The 17,675-nt window shown below is 49.2% G+C and overlaps 1 protein-coding gene across 2 annotated transcripts in view; it reads left to right on the top strand.

Moving 5' to 3' along the window:
* Nucleotides 1-17,675, top strand: part of LOC116942573 (uncharacterized) — a 40,948-nt gene that overhangs the window by 1,034 nt on the left and 22,239 nt on the right. The window contains exons 2-11 of one of the 2 annotated variants that reach the window (XM_032954642.2): nucleotides 2,353-2,514; nucleotides 3,106-3,250; nucleotides 5,358-5,492; nucleotides 6,253-6,362; nucleotides 7,554-7,682; nucleotides 10,955-11,051; nucleotides 12,904-13,025; nucleotides 14,884-14,959; nucleotides 16,572-16,678; nucleotides 17,221-17,330. In XM_032954642.2, the coding sequence (XP_032810533.2) occupies nucleotides 2,402-2,514; nucleotides 3,106-3,250; nucleotides 5,358-5,492; nucleotides 6,253-6,362; nucleotides 7,554-7,682; nucleotides 10,955-11,051; nucleotides 12,904-13,025; nucleotides 14,884-14,959; nucleotides 16,572-16,678; nucleotides 17,221-17,330 (1,144 nt within the window). In that variant the 5' untranslated portion in view covers nucleotides 2,353-2,401. The remainder of the gene's footprint in view (nucleotides 1-2,352; nucleotides 2,515-3,105; nucleotides 3,251-5,357; nucleotides 5,493-6,252; nucleotides 6,363-7,553; nucleotides 7,683-10,954; nucleotides 11,052-12,903; nucleotides 13,026-14,883; nucleotides 14,960-16,571; nucleotides 16,679-17,220; nucleotides 17,331-17,675) is intronic. The other variant, XM_032954643.2, reaches the window with a different exon arrangement.

The raw sequence follows: 17,675 nt of genomic DNA on the forward strand, positions 1-17,675 counted from the left end.
CCCATGTCTCACTCTCACTCCCCGTGTCTCTCACTCCCCGTGTCTCACTCTCGCTCCAACTCCCCGTGTCTCTCACTCCCCGTGTCTCACTCCCCGTGTCTCTCGCTCTCCGTGTCTCGCTCCAACTCCCCATGTCTCACTCTCACTCCCCGTGTCTCACTCTCCGTGTCTCACTCCCCTATGAGTCTCGTGCCACCTTCACCCCGTGTCTGTCTGGCAGCGTGATTAGGGGCCGTCCATAAGTGACGTCACACACCTAGGGGGGGGGGGGAGGGTCAGACATTTGTGACGATGTGTGACGAGGGGGGGAGGGGGGGTTTGAGAAATGTGACGTCACATCAAAATGCGCAATTTTAAATAAATATAAAATATAATTGTTATAACAACACTAATTTTGATAAATTTTCATTATTAACTACTATATTTGATTTTCTAAATTTACCAAGGTCACCTTTTATTTATGCCATGAAGGAGCATTTTGCTTCTCCATGGGAGATTGGAGAAGCATACATTTTGTCATTTTTTAATGATTGTTATTAAAAACATTTTTATTTTAATGATTCTTCCAGGGCTTTTCATTCTGTGGAATGAATATGTGATTGTTATAATTGTACTCTCCATTTTGCTTCGTTCTATTACTAAGTTTCAAGTTTTTTTGTTATAGTTAGAATTACTTTTAATATTTTATAATTATAAGAGAATTTCAATATAATATTCTGAACATCTGCAGTTTTAGTTATACGTTGAATATTTTCAAGTGAATTTTATGCTAAATTTCAGCTTTCCAACGCCTCCTTTTTACTAAATGTTTTCTCCTACAACATCCGAGTGCAGCGCCACATTAAATACGCACTACAATGACAATAGTTTAAAGCGATTTGAAGCACGTTTTATTTTCAAAATGGAAATATGGTTTTGGTTGGGGGGGAGGCAGAGCTTTGTGACGTCATATTTGAAGGGGTCTGACTTTTTGTGACGCCGTGCGACGAGGGGGGGAGGGGGGGTCAAAAATCTGCCAAAATCGCGTGACGTCATTTATGGACGACCCCTTTCCTTGTCCACCGATTGCGTGACCCCACTGCCTTGTGAGTGGCTGACGGGACGTGTAAACAAACAATTACGGGATGTGTAAACATGAGATGTGTAAACGTCCCGTAATTGTGTGCAGAAGCCTCATTGTTCTCCGCTTCGTTACCCGTCACTTAGATTCTCTCTGCCGCACAAGGGCGCGAACGATGATCTTGCGTTGTGCCAGACACTGTGTACAATCGGTCTCGTCGATGAGATGCTGAATGTCGAAGTCGTTCCACACTTTTTGCCCGTGCTGGTCAGCACGGTGGCTAGGAGATGTTGACTATCTCGCCTGGTATGCAGGAGGAGGTCGTGGGTGCGATCTCCCCCCATGCCTGCTGTAGATTTGATTTGGATTTTTTTTATCCCGAGTCCTCCGGTTTTTCCCTCCACATTTAAAATCAACGTGCGGATGGAGTATTTGGGGGCCGTCCATAAATGACGTCACGCGATTTTGGACGATTTTTGACCCCCCCCCCGTCACACGGCGTCACAAAAAGTCAGACCACCCTCAAATATGACGTCACAAAGCACTGTCACCCCCCCCCCCCCCCCCAAAAAAAACATTTCCATTTTGAAAATATAACATGCTTCAAATCGCTTTAAACTATTGTCATTGTAGTGCGTATTTAATGTGGCGCTGCACTCTATTTAAAGTTGCGCATTTTGATGTGACGTCACATTTCTCACCCCCCCCCCCTCGTCACACATCGTCACAAATGTCTGACGCCCCCCAGGTGCGTGACGTCATTTATGGACTGCCCCTTGGCTGCTGCTATACATGTCCACATGATATGCCACCTTGTTGAGTTATTTGTATTATTGGTTCTTTCGGTAAAGTCACGTAGAAGGGAAACAATAAAATAATAAAAATATAAAACAATAACATTTTCACGACGTTTCGACTGCAACGCAAGCAATCATCATGTGTGAAAACCACAACAAGAAAATGTAAAAAGAGTGGCGGTTTTTTTTACATTTTCTTGTTGTGGTTTTCACACCTGATGATGATTGCTTGTGTTGCAGTCGAAACGTCGTGAAAATGTTATTGTTTTATATTTTTATTATTTTATTGTTTCCCTTCTACGTGGTGACTTTACCGAAAGAACCAAGAATATAAATCCCTGCAGTCACGAAAGCTTTAAATCAAAATGCATCATGTGTAGTTTAGGAGGGGGTGGGAGAGGGCATATTTGTTGTCTTGTCCCCCAGAAGGCTGCGTGGCTGATGGGATGTGTATAAAAGTACTTGAGTGTGTGTTACGTGGATGGACCTGTGAAGGGAGGCGGAGACGCCCGCTCATTGCCAGGTGACGGGAGACGTCTCGGCCATGTCGGAAGAGCTGCGGCTGCGGGGCAACGTGCGCTCGCTGCAGGAGATGCTGAGGCAAACGGAGCGCAGCCTGCAGGGCCTGGGCCCTCGCCGCCCGGCCAGCGAGCGCTCGTGAGTCAGCCGGGCCGGCGGGCATCGGCGCACGACGGACGCCACGCGCTTCCCTCGTCAAAGGCATCGCGCCGACGGCGAGCGCCATCCCCGCACGCACACCCTGGCGCTATCGCTGCGACCCGTACGGCGGCCACCGCCGCCTTGGGTTGGTCGAAGGACCTTAGCATTCAGCTGTTACGTCATCGTGCTGTACGATAGGAGAAGAAGAAGAACCGCGTCCCTTGTAGCACAGGCCTGGGTTCGAGTCCCTTTCGGTGTGGAGTGTGTATGTTCTTCCCCCGTGTTCTGGATGGGTTTCCTGCGGGCCCTCTGGTTTCCTCCCATGGCTAAAAAAACAAACGAACCTCCCATACCGTGTAACCGGTATTGGCCGAGCATCCCGATGCAGGACCCATCCTTTAAAAAAGTGCCTTAGGACTTAAGTGTGGCTTTCCTGAGTAAATAAGTGCGACGATGATGATGATGATGATGATTGTTATTTTTGTATGAAAAAATGAGAATAGGTTTGACCCTTTCTGGCAAATAAAACGGGTGTTAAGATGAATACCAACAGTGAGCAATCTCGCCAGTGAATGGGCGTGTGTTTAGTGAGGATGCAGAGATCCCTGATCTGACCCTGGATGACCTTTCGGAGCGACCCGTCGGCAGTGGCGCCCTCGACGACGACTTCCGTTACGGGAGCTGCTCACAGCGAGGTGGAAGCCGCGTGGTGGAGACCACGCCCACCAGCAAGGTGCCTTCTTTTGCCAGCGCTGCTTTACACAAATAACGCAAGTCTCGTGTCTGCAGTAATGCTGCTGCTGCTGCTGCTCTGATTTTATCCAGCACTTTGCATCTCAAAACGCCGTTTAATTTTAATGGCAGACGAGCGAAAAGGCGGCCAGAACCAGCGCCGACGATTGCCCGAGCTCAGTGGTCCTACATTTGGATGTTTGGTCAACTCTAATGACCTCACAAAGCACTAAAACCGGTGGAATTGAGCAGTTAGGTTGCGCGACATACACAGAAAGTAAACTTGTCAACAGTTCAGAGTATTAAGAGTAATTTTTTTTTACCTATACCGAGTTTTTTGTGTAGAGAATATTAGTTTTGATGTTGAGACAAAAAAACTGAACATGTGGCATTTGCAAGTTACTATGTTTCTCAAGCAGTATACATTGTCATCAGTTCTTGTGACCCCTACATGTATGTATATTGAACTTCTTTCGCACCTTACAAAGCCAACCGTGCTAATTGGAGATGCAGGGGAAGGACAACAAACTTAACACAACAGGCAGTTTTAAACGAATGAGTTTTCAATCTAGATGTAAAAGTGCATAAAAATAAAGCGTTCCAGACTGCCGCAGAAGCGCATCTGAAAGCGCGCGGTGCAGCGACCATCTTTGTTCGATGGCCAGCCAAAAGCTGCCATGAGGATGACCGCAGTGCACGTGATGGTGGTTTATGTTCCACGCCGAGATCAGCAAGGTATTGAGGTTCATTTTTGGCAAGCACTTCGTGTGCAATGAGTGCGACCTCTGGAGAAGCTACCATTCACTGCCACGTTAAACAACATACTCCGGAATTTAATTGCATCTTTGAATCATAAAAACAACACCCGATGTAACTGGCATTGGCCAAAAATGCCAACGCTGAAACATTATTGCATTGGGATCACAAGTAGTCCCCAAGATAAGAACGGCCGATTTTACGAACATCCCCGCTTAATAGCATCCGCACTTACGAGCGAACTGCCATAAAAATATTATTTTTGACCATCCGACTTGCGAACGCGGAACTATTTTACTCGCCGGAGCGATCCTCCGCGAGGTGCACTGAGTTCCGGCATCTCGCGTGACGCACAGCGACAGTGTGCCGCCCCCCTTCCCACAAGCAAGCCAGCATCAGGACTCAAGGTGAGTGAAAATACTTTAATTGTTTTATTTACTATGCGGTAAATAAAACATTACCAGCAAATCGACGTGCGAACGGGTCTCAGCAACGTAACCCGTCGTTCGCGAGCCGAGGACCGTCCCCACGCACAGCAGCAACATCGACCCCTGCTGCGAAACACTTGACACGACTCTCCTGAGAGACTCGGTGAGGCTTCTCTGGGTAAACAAGCAGAATTAATAATATTAATGAGAATGAATTGATTCTCCCTAATGCGGGAGAATCACACCCACCTGCATCGTTAATGTATTTTGAGCTTAAATTCGATATGCTCAGTTTTCTAGTGTTTACACGCACCTCCGATTCGCACTGTTGGCTACGTACGGTGCGAAAGAAGTTCAACGTACACACGTACGTACGAGGCTAAACTCTGCAAAGTCAGTGGAATATCAATATGTGTAGCCTGCCACCAGACTACACAACGTCGACATGGGTGTGTGGACCACGTTCAGTGCTGCATCGTGATGTTTTCAGGGGCGATGGTTTGGTGGAAATAATTTCTTTAATAATGATCTCAACTTGTAAGGCGTCGCCGCCGCACGCCATTCGCTCGCTCACTCGCGGGCAGAGATAACGACTCGGAGACTCGAGGAGGAACCGCAGGCGAGGGCGTCGGGCCAGTGCCAACAATTTCCCAAGCTCTGTCGTCCTCAATATATACGAAGGTGGTATCGGCCAGTTCGTGGAGAAAACGCATGCGCGCGGGGGGCAACAGCGCCCTTTCCCCCATACACGCAGAGCGGGTGGAGTCCACACTTGTTGTACCGCCTTCTCCCGGCAAGCCAACATATGGCACCTCCTCGACCGCCCACGCACGGGCAGGGAGTTTAACGGCGTCGATGCGATTTACCAATCTTCGCTGCCTCCACGGTGCTGGACTACAGGCATTTGTGCGTGCGGGCGTGCAGATGCCACCTGTATCACGCGTAGATGAGGAAAACCTGGAGCTGAGACGGAAGCTCATCAGCCTGTGTTCGGAAAACTCTTCTCTGGTGACGGAGAACCACCTGCTGCTTCAACAGCTCGATAGCGCCAACGCTGAGGTGCGTATCGGCGTCGCGCCCCTGTCGTACAGGCGGTACGAGCGCACGCTCGGCACGTCAGCAGCACCTCGGTTCTGATGCTCGTGTAGGGGGTGAGCTGCTCTCCTACGATGGAGGGATGTTAACTTCCTTGCCTGGTATGCAGGCGGTCGTGGGGTCGGTCCCGACCCTGACGCCTGCTGTGTATTTGGAGTTTGCGTCTCTCTTTCTCTCAGCATGATCACGTGGCTTTATCTCCGGGGTCCTCCGGTTTTTCCCTCAACATTTAGTAAACGTGCGTTTAGAGAATGTGGCTGCTATCTACAAACATTGCACCGGATAAGCCACTTTGTTGAGCTGTCATTTGTGGCCAGGTCGCTTCTGAAAAAAGCTACAGTATATAGCTCAGTGTAGCCTTACCTGGTAAAAGAAAATATGGTTAAGTTGACTAGAAATCGCTCAGAAATTCCGACCTCGAAACCGAGAGGATAATAAAAAAGAGTCACACTTCAAGCAGAGTTGTACGCATGTGTAAGTTTGTTGAACTTCTTTCGCACCGTACGTAGCGAACCGTGCTAATCAGAGGCGCTAAGTGCTCCTGCTCACAATCATAGCCATGCCATGGGTACACGGCACACGTGAATCACGATCATCGTCTGTCCCTCCAAACAAAAACTACAAAAAATTGCATCTGCAAATTCCTGCAACTGTTTGATTTCCATGTCTGTGTGTTTCATGACAAGATACGTATATATGTATGCGTGTATGTTTTATGTTACAGATAACGCATTTGGAAGGTGACTTGACTGCCATTGTGAAACGGTCTCGAGATGTGGAAGACAGGGTGGCAGGCTTGGAGTTAAGATCCGCAGAGCAAGATGCTATGAGGAGGTTCGTATGTGCCTGTCGTCAGGAGACCCGCTGACTGCTGCACACTAGTCGATGGGAACATTCCCTTAGCCCGCCACTTTTTCTCCGTGAGCATCAGCTTGGGTGTGGTTTCTAGCGTGTGGACTTGAATGTATGAGCTTGCGTGCCGCTAAGACGGGACCGTCGTCACTGTCCTGACACCTGGAGGATTTGCGAAGCCTTTCGCGGACGGTTTTAGAAGATTGTAGTGAGCCCAGAAAGAAGAGGGGGCTCTGAATAAATCTCAGAGCAGATTGTGACAGGAGCGTTCAGAGAAAGCATTGCCACCATTATGGTGTATTTATTATTATTATTCATCCAAGCCTGTCTCGCCAAGTTTTTGCTGAAGGGATTGACAGTTTTCTGCACACTTCCCAATAAAGTAATTTCACAATAGAGGTTTTTTTTGGAGTTGGATCGCGTAAACATAAATGTGTCGTTAAAGCGCCACCACCCAGTACAGTAAATTTTAGTAAGCTTCGTCACGTAAAAACATTCCAATTCGTGACTAGTTCAGCACACCGGTGTGATCTTGCCCAACAAAAACCTCTATTATGGATACTTTTGGACCAAGGTGCCAGCACACAATGGCCAACTCTTTTTCGAATGATCTCATGGGATCTTTAATATCCACTGTGTTGATCAGTACACAAACCCATGTTGCTGGGATTTTGAATGCCCCGTGTTTTTGGGATTGTGAATGCCTCGTATTGCTGGGAATCTGAATGTCCCTTGTTGCTGGGATTCTGAATGCCCGTGTTGCTGGGATTGTGAATGCCCCGTGTTGCTGGGATTGTGAATGCCCCGTGTTGCTGACATTCTGAATGCCCCGTGTTACTGGGATTCTGAATGCCCCGTGTTGCTGGGATTCTGAATGCCCCGTATTGCTGGGATTGTCAATGCCCTGTTTTGCTTGGATTCTGAATGCCCCTTGTTGCTGGGATTCTGAATGCCCCGTGTTGCTAGGATTCTGAATGCCCCTTGTTGCTGGGATTCTGAATGCCCCGTGTTGCTGGGATTCTGAATGCTCCGTGTTGTTGGGATTCTGAATGCCCCGTGTTGCTGGGATTCTGAATGCCCCGTGTTGCTGGGATTCTGAATGCCCCGTGTTGCTGGGATTCTGAATGCCCCGTGTTTCTGGGATTCTGAATGCCCCGTGTTTGCACGAGTCAGGGCTGCGGAGGAAGCGTTGGAGTTGGTGCAGCAGCGTGGTCAGCAGCGAGAGGCGGAGTGCGAGCGGCTCACACGCGACGCCGAACGACTGAGAGCCGAGCTTCGCGAGAGGGCTGCGTGGACCAAGCAGTGAGTGTCCACGCTCTCCCCATCCTCCACCGTCGTCTCGGCGAGGCGGAGCGAGATCTCTCCACCTGTTCCCATCTCACTCCGGCGTCACGGCTCCCTTGACTTTGCGCCACTGCGCTCGAGGTCGGTGCGTCTTTGCTCTTCCTCTGTCTGGTTCCATGTGCGCGTGTGTGCGTGTGTATCTTGTGTGTGCGTGTGTGTGCTTGTGTACGCTTGTGTGCGTGTGTGTGCGTGTGTATCTTGTGTGTGCGTGTGTATCTTGTGTGTGCGTGTGTGTGCTTGTGTACGCTTGTGTGCGTGTGTGTGCGTGTGTATCTTGTGTGTGCGCGTGTGTGCTTGTGTACGTGTGCGTGTGTGTGCGTGTGTGTGCTTGTGTAGGCTTGTGTACGCTTGTGTGTGCTTGTGTGCGCTTGTGTGTGCGTGTGTGCGTGTGTGTGCTTGTGTACGCTTGTGTGTGCGCGTGTGTGCTTGTGTACGCTTGTGTGTGCGTGTGTGTGCTTGTGTGTGCGTGTGTGTGCGTGTGTGTGTGGGGAGCGATAGTGTAGCGGTTAGCGCGCTGCGCTATGAACCTGGCGACCCGGGTTCGATTCCCGCTCACGGCCAACACCAGTGACGATTATCTGAACCGGTCCCGGGCCTCCCCTGGGTCGACTCAGCCTCAAATGAGTACCTGGTGCGGTGTGTAAACATTGCCACTAGGGAGACAAAGGCGGTCGGGCGTGGTGCTGGCCACCCACCCCCTCGTGTACCGTTCCGGCCTTCATAGGTGCTCGCTAACAGCACTTGCCCCTACAGTCTGTTAAGGCTATATGGGGGATCTTTGTCTTTGTCTTTGTGCGTGTGTGTGCTTGTGTACGCTTGTGTGTGCGCGTGTGTGCTTGTGTACGTTTGTGTGTGCGTGTGTGTGCTTGTGTACGCTTGTGTGTGCTTGTGTGCGCTTGTGTGTGCGTGTGTGCGTGTGTGTGCTTGTGTACGCTTGTGTGTGCGCGTGTGTGCTTGTGTACGCTTGTGTGTGCGTGTGTGTGCTTGTGTACGCTTGTGTACGCTTGTGTGTGCGTGTGTGTGCTTGTGTGTGCGTGTGTGTGCTTGTGTGCGCTTGTGTGCGCGTGTGTGTGCGTGTGTGTGCTTGTGTACGCTTGTGTGTGCGCGTGTGTGCTTGTGTACGTTTGTGTGTGCGTGTGTACGCTTGTGTGTGCTTGTGTGCGCTTGTGTGTGCGTGTGTGCGTGTGTGTGCTTGTGTACGCTTGTGTGTGCGTGTGTGTGCGTGTGTGTGCTTGTGTACGCTTGTGTGTGCGTGTGTGTGCTTGTGTACGCTTGTGTGTGTGTGCTTGTGTACGCTTGTGTGTGCTTGTGTACGCTTGTGTGTGCGTGTGTGTGCTTGTGCACGCTTGTGTGTGTGCGTGTGTGCTTGTGTACGCTTGTGTGTGCGTGTGTGTGCTTGTGCGTGCGTGTGTGTGCGCGCGTGTGCACGTGCGTGCGTGTGTGTGCTTGTGTACGCTTGTGTGTGCGTTTGCCTGGCTTCTGGCCGCGTGGGTCAGTGGGAATGACAGTCGCAGTTACAATATGGGCATGTTCCCCTCGAGACAGACAGCATCCGTGCGTGCGGTAGTGTCATTGGCGCAGGTCGTGCAGCGGTGCCTGTGTTTGATTTCATTTGATTTGTTGCACGGATGGTCCCGCTTAGCCAGTTACCCAGCTGTTCTACGAGGGAGATCCAGTGTGTGGCCAGCCTTGGGTTCCTGGCAACAATATCATTCTGGATAAAATCGCCTGATGAGGCTGTTGTAATTACCAGAGAAACGTTAAAGTACTCGAATCGTAAATGTTGTGGTTTTTATCTTGACTTCAAGCTTTCGTGACTGCGGGAATTCATATTCTTTGGTATTTCGGTAAAGTCACGTAGATAGGTTCAAAGCAAGTAACACACACAGGTGTGCCTATGTGTGTGTCTCTGTGTGTCTGTCTGTGTGTCTCCGTGTCTGTGTTTTGTCTCTCTCTCTCAAATTTCACAATCTTTGGAAGAACGTAATCAACCAGGTGGGGTGTTGACTGTTGTGTTGGCCGACTCTCTGTGTTGTATTGCATTGTATTTCCAAGTTTACTAAGTTTGTTTTCTCATTCATTTGTACCTGATGACGGTTGCTTGTGTTGCAATCGAAACGTCGTATTCTATTATTATTTTATTTAATTTTATTTCTCTTTCTACGTGACTTTACCGAAAGAACCAAAGAGTACAGTACGTAAAATTCGTGATCTGATCCCGTCTGTGAAGGATGTGATCCCTGACATGCAATACCCCGGCGTCTACAAACTAAGCTGTGTCTGCGGCAGTAGTTACATTGGAGAAACTAAGCGACATGTCTCGGACCGTGTTCGTGAACATAAGGCAGATCTGAAACACGGTAGGACCAATACCTCGGCCGTGGCTGATCGTTGTTTTAATGCGGTTGGCTCACACGAAATTGTTTTATCTAAGACGAAGGTATTTTGCAAACCCACTGGCTATCAACAAAGATTCATTCATGAAGCCATCCATATATACAGACATAGACACAATTTCAACCGAGAAGATGGGTACAAACTTAGCAATCACTGGAAGGACGTTATCAACCAGTTTAAGTCATAACTGGCTATAATGTTTCCATTTTAGACCTGGCAGCCCTTTAATTGGAGGAAGCACACCACCGGGACCATCACTGCCCACCAGTAGCCCTTTATTGGTGGAAGCCCACCCACCACCAGCATTATCGTCGCCCTCTACGAGTACCATCACTTCTTACAACGCCCTACATCACCTTCTAGCACCCCCCTACATGCTGGGGCACACCGTTTTTAATCCGTTACATGAACATTAGCTGCCCCGCCCATGCTGCTGACACTTGGGCTACGCCCATTTCAAACCTAAATAAACAGTTTGCCTTTAGAGGCTAAACCCCCCTTTTCCTGATGACGACCGCTTGTGTTGCGATCGAAACGTCGTGGTTTCTTGCTCCTTTCTTTGAACCTATCTACGTGACTTTACCGAAAGACCCAAGAATATGTTGTGGTTTTACTCTCCAACACACCGGTGGCCGAACTAGAAACTAATTCGCACGTTTTGTTTACGTGACAAACCTTACTAATTGGCTGTGTTGGGTGGTGCTGGGTTAACGACACATTCAAAAGTACGCGGTCTAATCCTGAATTATTTTAGGAACACAATACTGTCCCAAACGCAGAGCAGCGCTCAACCGAGGTGTATTTGTATAAACTGAGCATGTTTGGCCTTGCAGGGCTGATGCGGAGAAACGTGAACTGTCTGAACAGCTGCAGGAGGTAAAAGCTTCGTTTCAAGGCTACCGGGCCCAGTTGTCCGAGAGCCTCCTGCAGGTCTGTACACAACACACACACAGACACACACACAGACACACACACAGACACATCAGAGTCTCCTGTAGGTCTGTACACAACACACACACAGACACACCAAGGCCTCCTGCAGGTCTGTACACGACACACACACAGACACACCAGAGCCTCCTGCAGGTCTATACACAACACACACACAGACACACCAGAGCCTCCTGCAGGTCTATACACAACACACACACAGACACACCAGAGCCTCCTGCAGGTCTATACACAACACACACACAGACACACACACAGACACACCAGAGCCTCCTGCATGTCTATACACAACACACACACAGACACACACACAGACACACCAGAGCCTCCTGCAGGTCTGTATATGACACACACACAGACACAGACACACGCACATCCCGCTATTCTATGTTTGTCACAAAAGACAAGGTTCTCCCGTATAGCCTGCACAGACTGTTGGGGCAAGTGCCGTTAGTGAGTAGCACCTATGAAGGGCGGCACGGCACACAAGGGGTGGCCAACACCACGCCCGGCCGCCTTTATCTTCCCTGTGAAGATGCTTACATACCACACCAGGTACTCATTTGAGGCTGAGTCGACCTAGGGGAGGCCCGTGACCAGTTCAAATGATCATCACTGGTGTTGGTCGTGAGCGGGAATCAAACTCAGGCCGCCTGGTTCGTAGCGCAGCGCGCTAACCGCTACACTACCGCTCCCCTTATGTTTGTCACATACATAGGAACACATGCTCGCACATACAGGATTGTCCATTTGTATTGTATGTCATATTTGTTGGTATCTGTGATCATACATTATATCCACAATTGTACGTGTGATGCGATGACCTTTTGTAATTGCGTGTAGTAGGGTACATCTTGTTAGGTGCAGTGATATCTGTATACGAGTGTGTGTGACTGTGTCACTTCCAATCAGTCGATCGGCATTATCTTTTCATCAGCTGTGTAGCGCTGTGTGGAAGCTACCTGGCCTGTTGCTCCATACAAAGCTCTGGGTCTTGTCGGCCACAGTTATGCCCTCTTTTCTCTATGCTTGTGAAACGTGGAGACCTAAAGGAAGATCTTTGCCGGTTTAAAACATTCAGGCTGGTCTGCCTACGATCCATCCTGGGTTTTACTAGACTGGATTGTGTGAAGAGTTCACAGCTCCTGGAAAGAGCTGGACACAGTCCCATCAGTGAGCTACTCTGGTAGGCAAGGCTGCTTTGGCTGGGTCATGTCGCCCGCTTGCCCAGCCACCGCATGCCCAAGTAGCTTCTGTTTGGCCAGAGAGAGGGGGCTAAACGGGCACGGCATGGGCTGGAGAAGAGATGGACCGATGTGGTACAGAAGGATGTTTAGCTGATTAGACTTGCCGATGACTCGTACCAGCAGTGTCAAGATCGGCCTCTGTGGAGGAGATTTGTGAAGGACGCTGCTGGGAAATTGGAAGCAGTCGCCCTCCAGCAACAACGGAGGGCAGAGGAGCAACACTCACAACAATGAGCAGAGCGCCCGGCGGCTAAAGCGCAAATTTTGTGCTTGTATATGTGGATAGCCTCATGAACGAATCTCTCATGGTAGCCAGATGGCTTACAAAGAACCTCTGTCTTGGAAAAGTCAATGTCATGTGAGCCTACTGAATTATAACAATGATAAATACACCGTTTAAAAATAAATAAATGCAAACCGACACACCTGATGACGACCGTTTGTGTTATGGTCGAAACGTCGTGAGAATTTTTATTGTTTCATATATATTTTATTATTTTATTGTTTCCCTTCAACGTGACTTTACCGAAAGAGCTAAGAATATGAGTGTGTGTGTCTTCACGCGCGTGCTGTGCGTGTTGTAGTACCGCAGCAGAGAACAGTCCCTGGTGTCAGAGTTGAGCCGGGCCCTGTCGGAGTGCGCTTCGGTGAGCGAGCAGCGGGCTGGTGTAGTCTCCGACAACCACGAACTCACACTGCTGGTCAGGTAAGTCGCTCTCCTCACACGCTGTGTGTTGTGTACATGATGTGTGCTGTGTGTTGTGTAAACGGTGGTGTGTACCGTCTACAAGTTGTGTGCCTGTGTGCTGTGTGCTAACTACAGAGTGTGTGCCGTCTACTCAGTGTGTGCTGTGTGGAGCCACTGCTGTGTGTCTCAACATTTTGAAACTTGCAGATAGATGCGGTTCAGAATGTAACGGTATTACGTTTGTCACTCGATATTTCTTCGCGCTAAGTGCGGCAAACTGGTAAGATTTGGATAAGCCTATTGGTGTGCGTAGGGAGCTGCTACAGCAGTGTGATGGTTCGTGCACCGGACCTGGCATCCAGAAGTTGGCCATTCAATTCGAACTCCCGTGCGCGGCAGTTGAAACAACGGGGCAGGTTTCTCAAAGTCCCACCGCCTCTCGCCCACCCATCATTATAAACGGGTACCACCACAATTGGTAGGTCATATAGCAGGTTGCGTGCGGTGGGGCAAAGCGTGAGTAACTCCCACCTCTCCCAACGCGTTTGCTTACCGCATAAGAGTAGACCGATTACAGCCTGTTCTCCTATGACGCGGCGGGAGTTGCGTTCCTGAAGAGAACCGCGTTGTGGATAAATAAATAATATATATTTTAGGGTGAAGCCCGGTCCGCGATAACACGTGAGATGCGTACGCAGGCTGAACAAAAACTGAGGCGCGTGGGTAGCGTCTAGAAGCATCCAGCAGCATCCCAATACCTCGTGTGATGCTACGCCGAGGCCGCCGCATATCCCTACTCACGCGACGTAGTTCCGTTCCTTCGTTGGCGTTATATCCAATTTGCATCCAGCGTTATAAAAAAATAATGTTCCCTAATATATTTATAGTGGGTTCTACGGAGGCCCGCACTTGAACTTGTAGGCAACACGTTTATTACACAACTCCAACAGGGTAACTACATAACGTAACAACTGGTTAACTATACAACGACTGGGTTATTACAGAACTGGGTCAGTCAGCCAACACACCACCTGATCCACGATGCCGAATGTGATGACCGAAGACCGAGGATCGAAGAGACGTAGCACCGACGGGTTCCATTCCAGCAGACAGCCGCGATTGATCTTGGGACTTCCCTTTTATGCTCCCGAGAACCACGCCCCCTAGGGCCCGCTTCCATGCCATGCTTACTCTGGTGCCAAGACCCACAGTTCCACTCTTGTGACAGTAGCTGGCGCTAAACGCCATAGTGACTCCATGTACGTCACTACACACTCAGCATGTTATATCTAATTCGCATTATGAAAGCAACACGCATTAGAGGAGATCGGGCTGTACCCTCTTGGAGTTTTCTGCCGCAAGCGAGCGGTGGCAGGGCTGCTCCTTAGCCTGTTGGTGAGCGCACCTGTCATCGACACCGTACGGAGGCCGTGGTTTTATGTTCATGTCTTCGTCCATTTGGGCATTTGTGGATGCCTTCTGTTTGTTAAAAAAAATGGCAATTGAAGACCGTTGAGATATAATCACATACAAAAAATGTTGTAATTCCAATGGGTTCTCACCCAGCTGAATATGAATGGTCCTGTGTGCGAGTGTTTATGGGAAGCAGTGGCGAAGTGGTTAATTAGCACATTGTGCTACGAACCCGACGACCCGAGTTCGATTGCCATTCACGGCCAACATCATTGACGTACATTTGAACTGGTCCTAGGCCTCCTCGAGGTTGATTCGTACCTGGTGCAGCATTAGGAAGACAACGGTGGCCATGCGTGGTGCTGGCCATCCATCCCCTCGTGCACCATCCTGGCTCGCTAACAACACTTGCCCCAACACTCTGTGAAGGCTGCAGGGGGAAATCTTTGTCTTGTTTATGCAGTACTTTACAAGAAAACTGCCAGATCTTTGAGGCCGAGGTTTGCCGTCTGAAGAAGGAGCTGGAGGCTACGCAACCGGTAAGATGGCTAAGTGTCGTTGAGAATACGAGCGGACAGAAGCGATGACCGTGATCACAGAGGTTTCTCAAATCATATTTTCTGAACACATACCGTAGGTTTTAAAGTTGTTGCAATAGCCTTGGTCAGGGCGTATCTCTGTGTCTGACTCCAAGCGAGAGGGAAGGGCAGTGGGCCGGCGGTCGTAGTTGCATTCCGGAAGAACACCGCGTTATGCAGAATCGCGTTATAATAAATAATACAGGGGGTAAAGCACGGTCCGCGGTAACACGTGAAATGCGTACGCAGGCTGAACAAAGACTGTGGAGCGTGGGTAGCATCTAGAAGCATCCAGCAGCATCCCAATTCCTCGTGTGATGCTACGCCGAGGCCGCCGTACAACCGCTTATTCCTACTCGCGCAATCAATTGCGTTATATCCAGATCGCATCCGCATTATAAAATATGTGTTCCCTCATACATTCATCGCGTCCTATCAAATTCGAGTTATAAAAACAACACGTGTTATAGGAGAACAGACTACACAGCTGTGTTGCAAAACAAAAGCAAGTGAGTTGCGTTTACGTTAAGCGCAACGTTTGAAGAATGCAATAATTTGCGCGGTTCGTCCTCAGAGATGGGAATGCTGTACAGTGGGGGGGTCCCAGGGAGGTGCTGTGTTTTTTCAGAAATGTCATCCACTACCTTATACTTCGTGATGTGAAATGCTGTCTAACACACTGTACAACGGAAACGAGCTAAGCTGTGGGACGACTCTCAATGCTCATTTGGCCTTGGTTCTACTCGGCTTCCGTTGGCTGAACGAATATATTCTCAGGTCGCACTTGTTGCACTCAAAGCGCTCGCCACAAATGAACCACAACACCTCGCTGATCTCTCCTTCTTGGTTCTGTCGGTAAAGGCACGTAGAAGGGAAATAATAAAATAATAAAAATAAAACATAATAAAATAAAATTCTCGCGACGTTTCGGCCGCAACACAGCCTTCCTCAGGTGAAGAAACAGAACTGTCGGAAAGACAGCGCTCAAATGAACACTGCTAAGCTTGGCAGCTTCTTTTAAGCTGGGTGGGAGGAGCAGAGCGCCTTGACAAAGGACGGCTGCTTGTGTTGTGGCCGAAACGTCGTGAGAATTTTATGTTATTATGTTTTATTATTTTATTATTGCCCTTCTACGTGACTTTACCGAAAGAACCAAGAAGATGAATCCCTGCAGTCACGAAAGCTTTGAATCGAAACTTGCTGATCTCGTCAAGGAGCATAAACCATCATCACGTGACGCTTCGCTCATCCTCGCAGCAGCAGCAGCTTTTGCCATTAAACAAAGACAGTCGCCGCATTGCGTGGCGCTTTCAGATGCGCTTCTTACAGCCATCTAGAACGCTCTTCCGGTATTAGGAAGCCATTAGAGCTATGCACTTTAAATCTCAATTGAAAACTCATTTATTTCGAACTGCGTTTTGCCATTAGTTGTCCTTCTCCCATACCTCAGATTAGCACGGTGGGCTACGTATGGTGCGAAAGAAGTTCAGCAAACACACGTACATACGCTGCTCTGGAGCGCAGGTTTCGGTTCCTATGTAAGCGTCACCAATGTTTTATTTTTATTCTCTAGTTGCTGGAACGGAAACCTTCATCCTCATGCAATGTGAAATGTGGGCCTGATGAAGAGGATACGCCGCCTTCTGCCAGCCTCTGCTCACATGACATCACGGAGCTGAGGTTTGTGTTCAACGTGCAATATGTGTCACCTTGGTTGTTCGGGGGATCATTATGTATTTTTAGTCCTTAAATAATATCTTCGTAATACATTTTTCTGTTCGGTCATGTAACGATTTCACCGAATCTGTGACGCTCCACCACCCGACACAGCCAAGTTGTGACGTGCACAAGCGTTTTACCCGTTGGTTATTATATTTTCAGCTCGCACCAGTAAGTTGAACAATTCTCATAACCAGATTTATCGACGAGATACGACGTTTCGTTTGAATCTGTGTCATGCATTATAGGACAAGATCCTTGGTAGTCAGAATGACGGTCCAGGAAGTCGGAATTATTATGATATTTACTGCAAAAACTGAGGTGTTCAGTTGTCATTTATTTTTTACAATAGGTATAAAGTATAAGTGTTGTGCAAAGGCCCATTGTATTGCAATATGGAATTTTCAATCCTGACTCGCAACCAAAAGCAAGGCCGAGCACTGCCGCGCAGCCGATCGAGCGTGGAGGGGCTTTTCATTGCCGAGCCGTGCGCTTCCCTTCAGGTCGCTGCTTGGCAAGAAAGATCGGGAGCTGGAAGCGCTGCAGAGCGGCGCCCCGAGCAGTCGGTGTCCGGCAGCGCATCGGAGGAGCGCGTCGTCAACGCAGACGGACGGTACGCGCCGGGCGGCGACGCGGCCGCGCGCTCGGCCACGTGCGGCTTCGGCGGTCGCGCACAGCGGGAGGGACGCCGCGGTTACGTTCCTGATCCCTCACCCCCTCACCACCCCCCCCCCCCGCATCGTCCACACAGACTACGAGCTTCTCGGGTGCAAATGACTACAAAAACAACCAATGGGGGAGCCAGGATTTTTAGGTGGGGGGGGGGGGGCAACCTCTCCAGCAATGAAAAATGAAAGAGGAGTTGGTAGTAAGTAAGGAGTTGTTAGTAAGGAGTTGTTAGTAAGTAAGGAGTTGTTAGTAAGGAGTTGTTAGTAAGGAGTTGTTAGTAAGTAAGGAG

The sequence above is a fragment of the Petromyzon marinus genome, chromosome 15 (assembly GCF_048934315.1).
Source record: "Petromyzon marinus isolate PM22_M1 ecotype Great Lakes invasive population chromosome 15, UKy_Petmar_22M1.pri1.0, whole genome shotgun sequence".
Taxonomy (NCBI): domain Eukaryota; kingdom Metazoa; phylum Chordata; class Hyperoartia; order Petromyzontiformes; family Petromyzontidae; genus Petromyzon; species Petromyzon marinus.